General features: G+C 43.7%; 1 protein-coding gene across 1 annotated transcript in view; it reads left to right on the forward strand.

The window, feature by feature from the left end:
* Nucleotides 1–1,049: 1,049 nt before the first annotated feature.
* PPM1L (protein phosphatase, Mg2+/Mn2+ dependent 1L) overlaps nucleotides 1,050–12,009 on the forward strand; it is a 248,372-nt gene continuing 237,412 nt past the window's right edge. The window contains exon 1 of the mRNA XM_036242253.1: nucleotides 1,050–2,168. Coding sequence (XP_036098146.1) covers nucleotides 1,770–2,168 — 399 coding nt within the window. The 5' untranslated portion in view covers nucleotides 1,050–1,769. The remainder of the gene's footprint in view (nucleotides 2,169–12,009) is intronic.

Consider the following 12,009-nt stretch of genomic DNA (forward strand, 5'->3'; position numbering starts at 1 on the left):
TTTCCTTGTTTCCGTATTCTAAGCTGATTTGTGTATTGTTCTCCTCTTTCCCCAACATCTTCAGGGCCACTGACACCTGCCCATATTTCTACAAGTTATCCTGGTGGCTTCTGGAAGCCCATACTCTTCTCTGCGGCCGTTCACTTCTGCAGAAAGACTCCCGCCCCCACTTCACCTTCTGCAAAGCGGGAGGATGTGGTGGGAAGCCGCTAGTTCGGAGCTTCAAAGGGACTCTCAAGTCCTAACAGCAGTCAGAGCCTTTGCCCCGCGGCAGGGTTAGGGGCTCCCCGGGGCTCCCCGGGGCTCCACTAGGTGTCTCTCTGTGAAGGGTCGTGGTTAAGTAAGGCCTTCGTGGCTAAGTCTCCTGCTCCAGGGACGCCAGCCGCTCGCCGGCGATCTTCGCCCCTCCCGAGGTTATCAGAGCGCATTTCCTCGTGGCTCCAGTCTTCACATCCTGCAGTTCTCGGGGGAGGGTGGTCTTTCTCGTCACCAGAAGGCCGGGGGATCGCCCTTCGCCTCTCGGAAGATCGGGGCAGGCCTCTGTCACAAAACACCAAAGGTCCGATCCCCTCCGCCTCGCTTTGCGCGCCCGGAGAAGTGCGTCCCTTCTCGCTTGCCTTATGCCTGGCGAGGCAGGGACCGCACTATTGTGCCGCCTGCCGGAGGGGGGCACGCTCACGTGCGGCTCTCTGCTTTCCAGCCAGCTGCAGTGGCTCCCGGGAAATCAACGTTCAGGCAACCAGGGTCGGCATTACATTGTCCTGGGAGCCCTCACTGAAGGGAGGAACGGCCACCCACCTGAGTTAGGCAGCGGGCGCGCCCCTTTCCTCCCCCTCGGTTCGCCTGGACCGCACGGCTACTAGCGCGCCAGCCGCCGCCGAGTTTTCTCAGCCTTTGACAGCTCGGCCCCGGCACCTCGCGGCCTGGAGTCCCTGCTCCAGGGGCGGGGTGGGGCGGGGCGAGCGCGTGCGGGGCGGGGTGCAGCGAGCGCGAGCCAGGAGTCCTGGAGGGAGCGCGCGAGCTGAGCCGAGACAAGCCGACCAGGGAGGTGCTGGCGAGAGGCAGGCAGAGCCGGGCTGGCTGCCTGCAGCTCAGCGCCGATCGTGCTGCGTCGCTGGGCTCCGCGTACCCCCACCTCTGCTCCGGCTCCCGCAAAACTTTTATTCTCTTGGGCCCCCCGGGGTGTCTGAAGGAATCGGAGCACTCGGTCGGCTCAGCGTTCCTCTGCAGCGGCGGCGACCGAGGAGACCTGCATCCCTCGCCCGCCGGGCTCTAGCGCCCTACGCCTCCTCACCTGCTGATCGCCCCCCGGAGCGGCGAGGGTGCACCCGCGGAGGGGCCGCGCGGGCGCCAGCGCCCCTGAACTCTCCCACCCACTGTGGCCGACCCACCGGGCGCAACTTTAACTTGATTCCTCTCGCTCAGTCCCAGTACCAGCGGCTGCTGCTGCCACCGTTTCGGCCGCTGCCGCCTCACAAAGGGGCGCAAGGAAAGGAGGCGGCACCGGCGGCGGACACCGGCGTCTGTGCGCAGGGCGCGGGCCTCGGGGTCGCAGAGGCCCGGAGACAAAAGGGAAATTGCCGCTGTTCGCCGTGCCGGATCGGAGTAGTGTACTAGACTGCCTCCCGCCCCGCTCCGCGGTCCTCCTTCCCCCACCCTAGTCTGCTGCTCCGCCTCCCTCCCGGCGGACCGTCCCCGCAGTGCTCCGGGACTCGGCAAGCCTTCGGGGCGCGCGTCGCTGCTGGTGGTTCGGACTCTAGCGATAATAAATGATAGAGGATACAATGACTTTGCTGTCTCTGCTGGGTCGCATCATGCGCTACTTCTTGCTGAGACCCGAGACGCTCTTCCTGCTGTGCATTAGCTTGGCGCTGTGGAGTTACTTCTTCCACACGGACGAGGTGAAGACCATCGTCAAATCTAGCCGGGACGCCGTGAAGATGGTGAAGGGCAAGGTCGCAGAGATCATGCAGAACGATCGGCTCGGGGGGCTCGACGTCCTGGAGGCCGAGTTTTCCAAGACCTGGGAGTTCAAGAGCCATAATGTGGCAGTGTATTCCATCCAGGGCCGGAGAGACCACATGGAGGACCGATTCGAAGTTCTTACGGACCTAGCCAACAAGACGCATCCGTCCATCTTCGGGATCTTCGATGGGCACGGGGGCGAGGTAGGAGTTCTCTGGGGCTGTGTGTGTGTGTGTGTGTGTGGGTGCGCGCGCGCGCAAACCACAGGATGTTGTGTGCACGAGGAGGGAGGTAGGACTTGGGTGCGAGGGGCGTGGTGATGACCTGGTGCAGAGCTGGACAAAGCCACTAGTTCCAAGTTGACCGACAAAAAAAAAAAAAAAAAAAAATTGCTGGATCCAGACTCCTAGGGCCTGAGGGTCCATTTTGGGGAGGAAGGGTCAGACTTAGCTTATTTCCTGCCTCATCATTTATGATGTTTCTCAAGGACAGAACCTAGCAAATGACTCTGCTAGTTTTGCGGGGAGAGTTAATGGTTTCCACAGTGAACTTTGGCCTGGGGTCTTAGCGCCCCTGTTCTTGGGTTTGAGACCAAGATAGGTACAAAGAAGGAATAAAATATCTTTGATTCTCATTAGGGAAAAGAGACACAAAATGCAGAGCCGAGTTCGTGAGGGCTCAGTAAGGACGAATGAAGCTGTGACTTATTCCCATCGCCTTCGCCTTGGGGAGGAACCCTAGGGACGTCCTTGCGCTTCTTGCCAACTCCATTAACTTTGCAAGTGCAATCGGGCCAGTTGACAGCAGCGCCTCGCTGGCCGCCTGTGTTTAGCTGGTTCACGGCGCGAGACCAGAGATGCCTCTGGCCTTTGCAGAGGTGGCGATGCCTGCAGAGGTGGCGATGCCTAGATTTCGCCCCTGCGTCCTGGCCAAAGTGGGCGCAGAAGTCTCCCAGTTTCTAAACTCCTTTATTTGGGGTTCGTGTGATGAGGATAGAAGGCCAGCTGAGGTCCCTCTCCCTCATTTCTGCCGCTCCCGGATTGCGCGCTGGGGCTCAGATTTCCTGGAGGTCCGGGCGAGGATTGGCTCTGGTCTTTGGGCATGAGCCCAGTAGAAGTGAGTGGCAAATGTGACTCCAAAGAGCACCGAGCCAGCCATCCCATTTCTCTCAATTTGGCAGTTTATAACAATTTCATTGTTGCATACTCTTCTTTTTTTTTGGCAGCATACTTTCTTACTTATATCCTCCCTGCCTCCTTTGCTACCCCTTCTTCATTATTTCCCCCTTCCTTCACAATCCTTTGCTCTGGTCCATCTTTCCCCAACTCTCTTCTTGGTCCTTCTGGTCTCTGGGTGGGCTGTAGAGGATGTCATTCTCTTTCAGTCTTTGCTTGTTCTTTGGAACTTGTTTTGGGTGAATATTGAGAAAGCTTTCAATTAATTATCTGCATTCTATCTTTGATACAAAGTTTCTTCACCTACCACTCTGCTAATCTGTCCAAGATACGGTATCTACCTGCCTTGTAGAACAACTTTGCCAGGAATGACAAACTTAGTTGCAAAATTTATTTGGTAGAACTGAAATCAGTTTTTGCTCTTTTCTGTTCACCCTAGCCCTTTCTACGTTCTGCCTTTCAAAATGAAGTTTTCTCACTGGTTGTAAATTTGTAGCCACCTGTGTAGTGGGAGTTCCTTTCCCCTTGGTCACAGGGTAGGGAAAAGATGTGCAGTTAATTGAGGGAAGAGATGCTGTGTACTTGGGTAAAAGCGTATCTGAATGACACGGTTGCCAATATAATAACTTGTTTGTTTTCTTGCCTTGAGTCAGAATGTTTATACTTTAATTTTATGTTCTAGACTGTTACATAGGTCATTTCATAAAGCTTATATTTATTAAACATTTATATATTATAGTTGCTGGCAGATTATAATCTGCTCCTGGTCTTAGAAAGCATAGCTTTATTTTTAATTTAGAGGTCTGTATGCAATGTTAATGTTGTGCTTGTCTGGTATGCTCTATTGGCATGTTTTATTCTGTATGTGTAAGTGAATGGTATTTTAAATTTTCTTTTAAGTTGATATTTTAAAACCTGAAAATTTCAGACCCAAATAGATTGAAACATTTCCAGTACTGTCTTCTGGTAAATGCATCACTCAGAAAAGGGACTAGATAAATGCTTTTATTTAACCAGAAGTTTTTTTTTACATGTACAGGGCTTTTCATTACATTTTTAAATAATAGGGAAGATGATTATTGTTAGCAAAACTATGAAATGCTTTTTATTGTACCTTACATTAAAGAGCCTGCTCTTTGTAAAATAATATTATCAGTACTCTTAAAATCTGTTTTATTTATAACCTACTTCATATAGCCAGTTCACATTTTGGCTTTGTTTTTTGGGCAGAATAAGAGTTATAAAGTTATTTAGTTCTACTGGGAATGCTATAATAACAAATAATATTAGATAATTTCTCTCTTGCTTTTTCTTTCATTCAAAGAAAATCCCACCATCTAATTTTGTCTTTTGTGTTGTTTAGCTCCTTTAACATTCACCAGAGGAGGGTGCTACTGTTTGATTTTGGTAGAGATGATAGTTATCTTCTTTCAGAAAGGAGAAAGCTTTTTCTGAACTCTCTATTATTTGTATATATGCTGTTTGTAGAGTGCTACAGAACATAACCAAGGAGTTTAATTTTATTTCTAATAATCCAATAAGGTAGGGTATTAAAAAAAATACAACAGAAACAAAAACACAGCCCGTCTATAATGGTAGTGCTTTTTAGATCCAGAAGGGACCTAAGCCACCTTGTGTGTCCATTTCATTCCATTTTTAGATGAGATGTTTGTTAATGGCTGGAGAAATTGTGACCTTTCTAAGACTACATGGCTAGTTCAAGGCTTCAGTTTGGTGATTTTTATATTAAATCACTGGACAAATTAGTTTTCATATTTACCCAGAAAGGCAGATAACACCATAGGGATACAAAGGTGAATGAGACATGACTCTCATACTCAAAAAGTTTCTGTGCAGTGCCAGAGATAGACATATATGCCAAAAATCAGAGTCATGATATGCATAGGGTGATATGGAAACACTGAAGAGGGGCATTCAAATCAGATTGGGAGGTGGGAGGCCTGGAAAAGACACTTTGAAGGCATCATTTACTGTAAGGTTAAAAGCATAGACTTTGGCTTGACATCTAGCTTTGAATCTCTGCTCTGACTTACACTAGCTGTGACCTTGGGCAAATTGTACTTTATCTGGGAATTTTTAATCATAAAAAGAATAATAGTGCATGTAAGCTGTACCCTCATTAATTGCATTATACTCTATCTAGAGGAACACCAATGGAGAGAAGGATATGGAAGAGGAAAGCTTAGAGACCAAGCAGTGTGTAGTGTTAGGGCAACAACATCTAAGGAGAGAGACTATACATGTGAAAGCCACAACGTTGATCATTAGAAAGGTGTATATTGGATATGGATCATTCATTAGGTATCCCCCAAACTGTATCTCTTTATTATAATTTCTGGTGAACTGACTATTAAATCAGGATTCCAGGTATCCGAGTATTGGGAAAGAAGCACCCTGGCTTCAGGTGCAAATTTTTTGATTAGTGACAAAGAATAATCTCCATGATTAATTAATAAATTGGTATTCTGATTTGTGCTTCAGGTTCTTATGAGTTGGGTTAGCATGAGTTAGTTCTCTTGAGTATTCAATTGTGTATTTAAATTTTTTTTTCTTTATTGGTTTTAGAGAGAGAGGAAGGGAAAGGGAGAGAGAGATAGAAACATCAATGAGAGAGAACATTAATTGGCTGCCTCCTGCTTGCCCCCCACTGGGGATTGGGCCCACAACCTGGGCATGTAGCTCAACTGGGAATTGAACTGGCAACCTTCTGGTGCATGGGTCGATGCCACACCAGCTGGGCTCAATTATGTATTTTTTTCTTTTCCTTACATGAGGATAATTTTGCATTTATCCTCAGATAGAGCAGGAGGGAGAGAGGAAGGAAAAGAGAGAGAGAAACATTGATGCGAGAGACACATCAAGTGGTTGCCACCCAATCGGGGCCAGGGACAAACTGCAACTGAGGTACGCACCCTTAACGGGAACCTAACCTAGGACTCTTGGATCTGTGGGCTGAAGCTCTAACCACTGAGCCAAACCGACCAGGGCTCAACTGTGTATTGTTTTTTTTTTAATCCTCACCCAAGGACATTTTTCCATTTTTTGTTCAGATAGAGTGGGAGAGAAAGAGAGGAAGAGAGAGAGAGAGAGAAACATTGACGTGAAAGGGACACATCAAATGGCTGCCACCTGCACGACCAACCAGGGCCGGGGACAAACTGCAACCGAGGCACGTGCCCCTAGCGGGAACCGAACCCAGGTCTCTCTGGACTGCAGGCCGACACTCTAACCACTGAGCAAAACTGGCCAGGACTCAACTGTGTATTTTTGACAAAGATATCTTTAGTCTTGTTATGCCAAGGACCAGACTTCGGATGGCTGTGACTTCTAAATGGATGAGCTCTTAAAGAGCCTTGTCTTGATGGTCCTATAGGCCAGCTTCCTTAGTTGATGCTCTTGGGCCCTTGAGACATTCTAAACACCAATACTATGGGTAGATGGTTCTCTCTCTCTCTCTTTCTCTCTCTCTCTTTCTCTCTTTCTCTCTCTCTCTCTCTCTCTCTCTCTCTCTCTGCCTAAAGCTATGACAATGATTGTTTTGTCGTATAACAAAAGATTAAAACAACAAAGAGGTAAACAAAAAAAGCTCAGAATGTATCAAGTGATGTGGAAAGTTTATTTAACAAATTAAAATATGATGTTTATCCCTGAAAATTTTGTGTGTGCTTACCTGTAATTGTTATCCACAGGCAAAGGGGGGTTCCTGTTTTGTTTTCATTTTTTATATTATCTAAAGAAATATCACCTATTCTTTGAAGCAACTTTGTCAATGTTCATGGCTGAAACCTATCTAGAAGAACAGATTGTTATGTATTCTGTATGCTTATAGGCATTACTATATTAAAAGTCATATATTATTGTATTGTACAATTGACAAGCAGCTTGGCCAGTGGTTAAGCTTATAATTCCACACTTCACATCAGAAAGAAGCCGTGCTTCAGATGCTTGTCAGGGGCTACAGTCTTGAGGCTCGGTACTTCTCAGAAGCTCAGAAGTGAAACTGCTTATGAAGGGTTACCTGAGAAATATATATAGTCTAGTTCTTAAGATCAGTAGTTCTTAACTTTTCTTGAGTCATGCTTCTCTTTGAGAATGTTGTAAAACTACAGAGGGACATGTGCCTCAAGTTTTGTTTATAATTTCAAAGATAAGTAGATATGTGAAGCCTCTGGATTTTAGGTTAGTAGAAAATCTGTTTCTGATAAATCTAGACCTGCAGGGAGCTGTGTACTTGAATCCCTCAGTTGATCACCTTTCTCTCCATCATATGCAGCTATTGACTTGTGTGCTGTCATTTGCCTGTGAAGATTGTCATGAGGGATGATCTTCCAAAGCTATCTGACAAATCAACTGCAAGGTTGTTGTTGAGGCATTTTTGTTAGGTTATGAGGACCAAGGGAGAGATAGTTTTCTGATAGCTTTTTGTTTTTATCATAAGGATGCTGAATCATGTAACTGATTGGATCATTTTGTGTTTGTTGGCTGCTTGAATTGTTAGAACCAAACCTCTGGCCTGCCTGTAGCAAATGTGCAGAATTTTATAGAATACATTCATTTGGTATGTGAATTTCACTCCCAGGACAGCTTATCTTTCCTACATTCAGTTTTCCTTTGTCCCGTTTCTCTTTTTCTCATCTACATATGTCATTTTATCTTGCTCTGGTATATGTATTTGTGTAAGCTTCATTGGATCCTTTCTGAAATAAGATATGGTTTTGAATAAATAAATTATGAATGGCACAATGAATGATCTGCTGCACAGACATTCCAGCTGCTGCTAGTAAATGTTGGGCTCCCATATTACTGATGTACAAGAGGCCTATGGATTTTAAATGCCTTATGGTTTAAGAGAAGATTCACATAATTTTGGTTTAAAATGGCACATTAGACCTGGCTGGGTGGCTCAGTTGGTGAGAGCATCTTCCCATATACCAAAAGGTTGCGGGTTCGATTCCTGGTCAGGGCACACACCCAGTTGTAGGTTCGATCCCCAGTTGGGGCATGTGTGGGAGGCAGCCGATTTATGTTTCTCACATCGATGTTTCCTTTTCTCTCTCTCTCAAATCAATAAAGAGCCCCCCAAAACATATCCTTGCGTGAGGATTGAAAACAATGGCACATTAACATTTCTTACAAAAAGAGGGAATGCTTTCCCCTGTCTTGTGCTTATGAACCTCTTTGTAGGTGAATGTAGGATTCTGGCTGCTGACCTGGGTGTATCTTCTGAAAGAATTGTTTAGAAATTCATTTCAATTAAACCAACATTTTCTGTGTATTCTGCCACAGGTGGAAAACAATGTTATACTCTCTATGATGCCCAAAGATGAATCAGTGCATTCTCTGCCCTCCACGAGCTTCCTTCTACTTGGAGAGATGAGCTTTTTAAAAATAGTAGAGCTTACCAGATGCAGTTGGACCACCTACAAGAGGGTGAGGGCCTGACTCAGGGAGCTGGGCAGCCTTGGATAATTTTGAAGAGGAACTGACACTTGATTTTATCCTAGCATTTCAATAGACAGAGATTGGGTGGGGAGAGGATGAAAAGATGACTGGAAACAGTATAGAGGAAGTAGAATGCAGGTACAGTTGGAAGAAAGGCAGGTAGCCCCATTTGTTTAGAGCAGGCTTTACCCAACTGCTGCCATTCTAGAAGCCCACTCAATATGTTTTTACAAATTTGATGAGTACCTTCTGTATTTTGAGATTGACTGTTTTTTTAAAGTTAAGTATATTATTTAAAAAAGGAAATTTATATCAGCACTATAGTGGAAATCCATACAATGAAAGTCTTGGCCTCCAGCTTAGTAGAAGCTGTTTCCATCTTGATGGAATAGAGTGATTCTGAACATATTTCTCTCCTAGTGTATGGTTGCCTCAAGAGTCCCTCTGTCTCCCTCCTCATGCTCTTTATGAGCAGAAAGGTAGCTTTTAAATGTTTATTGTTGGCCATAATTTGAAGCGAGGCAGGCTGCTTGCTCCCTTCCCAGGTGGAAGGTACCTCTAATGATGCCTTGAGGAACTCTGGTTTGGAATAACTTTCCACCGTGACTCATGTGGCAGATTAGATTTCATGTGTAATACACCTCCGTGGGGAACCCAGAGTTATGGGCTGTTCCCAGTGTTCTCGCAGAAATCCCACCCCATTTCTAATGCAGGTAAATGAGAAGACATAGGAATAAACCTGAATTCCTTTTTAGCTTAATTTAAAAAGTAAACAATTCACAAGTTTTGGTACTTGAGCCATTTTTGGTCTCATATTGTGACATATTTACGATGACAAGATACACCAGTGTGCTGGGACCCACAGTTGAGGAGCCTTGGTCTGGGTTTACAGTGCACACAGGTGAGGAGTGGAGATGCTGCTGGAACTGTCAGCACTGATATTGGAAGCCTTGCTGAGGAGCTTGGGCTGTGTGCTGTAGATACTGGAGAACCACTGGATATTTTTGAGCAGAGGAATGACCTAAGATTCATTCTTCAGTAATCCTGTTCCTCTAATCTGTATAGAAGATTGGTCCTGCCAGTGTGGCTCAGTGGTTGTGTCCACCCATGCACCAAAAGGTTGCGGGTTCAATTCCTGGTCAGGACACATGTCTAGGTTGTGGGCCCGATCCCCAGTGGGGGGACATGCAGGAGGTGGCTGATTGATATTCTCTCTCATTGATGTTTCAATCTCTCTCTCCCCCTCACTTCCTCTCTCTCTAAAATCAATAAAAAATAAAAAGGAAAAAATTAATTATGTAGAGGATTGATATGAATAAACAAGATAGAAAGGAGGAAAGGTAAATTGGGAAGCCTGGGCCAGCACAGTGAAGATGAGACCCAGGGGTGCAGGCCATTGCTGAGAGAGGGAATGGGTGAATTGGAGACCCTCTGAAGTAGTAAGACTGCTGTCAGGGTGCCACCATCAAAATGAATGAGGGCAGTTGGATGGAAGAGGAAATTTGGACAATAGTGAGTTTGGCTATAAATTTGTTTTCTTTTTTCCTTAGGTTTATACTTTTTCTGGGATTAATAAAATGTTTGTTGACCATTTGGTTGTTCAATTTTCAAGTCATTATTTCTGTCATACCTTATCTAAATGGACACATTTGATCACAATAGAAAAATACATTATATGTAATATCTGATTATCCAAATGGTAAGACATTTCTTATTATTTTACTTTGTTATCAGGTAAGTTTAGGTGTTGTTACTAAGTATAGCTTTTCCAAGACTAAAAACACAGCATGTCTTTATTTCTCTTAAGTGATTTCATTTCCCTGACACTGATTTTAAAATAAAAAATGTGTATATTATTCAGTCGCAGATCTAAGTGGTCCCTAGGCTCTGTCAAATTTAAACACAGGCACATAATTCATTAGGAACTCAGTTTAAAAAAAAAAAACTAATATTTTAATTTTGTGTTAATATTTGAAGAATTTGTTTCATTCTTAATTTCAATTTTGATCTTTATCCACTTAAGTATTTTTGTGGTTTAACATTTATCACTGTTTTAATAGTCCTAGTTAATGAATATTAAAATAAATCTGGAGCAAGTTAAAATATTTTAAAATAAATTAATTAAAAAATTTAAAAAGTAATATGACTATGATAGATAGTATAAAACAGAAAAGAAAATCACTCAAAATCTCATTATCCTGTCATATCCACTATTAAGATTTTGGTATATTACTTGCTCATCTATTTTTATATACATTTAAAAATGTTTTTATTGATTTTAGAGAGAAGAATGGAGAGAGAGAGAGAGAGAGAGAGAGAGAGACAAGAGACATTGATGTGTGAGAGAAACATTGATTGGTTGTCTCCTGTATACACCCCTCCTACTGGTGATCAAATCCACAATCTGGAAAATGTGACCTGACCAGGAATTGAACTGGTGACTTTCAGTGCACAGGATGATGCTCAATCAAACAAGCCCACTGGCCAGGGCTATATGCATTTTAAATATAATTTTACTTTAAAAAAAAATTATTTTATCCTCATCCGAGGACATTTTTGCATTTATCTTCAGATAAGAGTGGGAGGGAGAGATGGAGGAAGAGAGAGAGAGAGATACATCAATGTGAGAGAGACATATTGACTGGTTGCCACCCACACGACCCCAACCAGGGCCAGAGACAAACGGCAACCGAGGTACATGCCCTTAGCGGGAACCCGGGACTCTCAGGTCTGCAATCTGATGCTCTAACCATTAAGCAAAACTGGCCAGGTAATTTTACATTTTTATAATGATATACATATAGTTTTAAATCTTGGCTTTTTTTCACTTCATATAATCTACAAACACAGTGATTTTGCTCCATAATTCTTTATTATATTTCTAATATATTTTTTAGTGATAGAGTAATATTTTACTGAATGGATATAAGTTACTCAATTGCTTCCTTATTGGTATACATTTAGGTTCCTCTAACTTTTCACCATTGTAAATAACATTGTAATAAGTATTTTTGTGCCTCTACTGTAGTTTGCATTATTTCTCTAGGGTAGATTTTCAGAAGTGGGATTTTTTGATCAGAAGAGAAATAAAGGACACCACCATTATTGGTAATAATGATAACAATAATAATGATGATGATGATGATGACAGACATTTATTGAATATGTATAATATGCCAGGCAGTATTTGAAGTATTTCCTATATATTACTGAATTTTAGTTATTGTAACAGTTTTTGATGTGATTCTTTATTATCCTTATTTTATATATGTAGAAATTAAGGCACTGAGAAATTGAGTAGTTTACCCAAGTTCTCTCATAGCTCATAGGTGGTGAAACTAGGATTTGAAACGGGATTCAGACTTAGAGCTATCGCTCTGCAAAGCCTGTTCTCTCAGTTTCTGGC

The sequence above is a fragment of the Molossus molossus genome, unplaced genomic scaffold, assembly GCF_014108415.1.
Source record: "Molossus molossus isolate mMolMol1 unplaced genomic scaffold, mMolMol1.p scaffold_m16_p_5, whole genome shotgun sequence".
NCBI classification, from domain to species: Eukaryota; Metazoa; Chordata; class Mammalia; order Chiroptera; family Molossidae; genus Molossus; species Molossus molossus.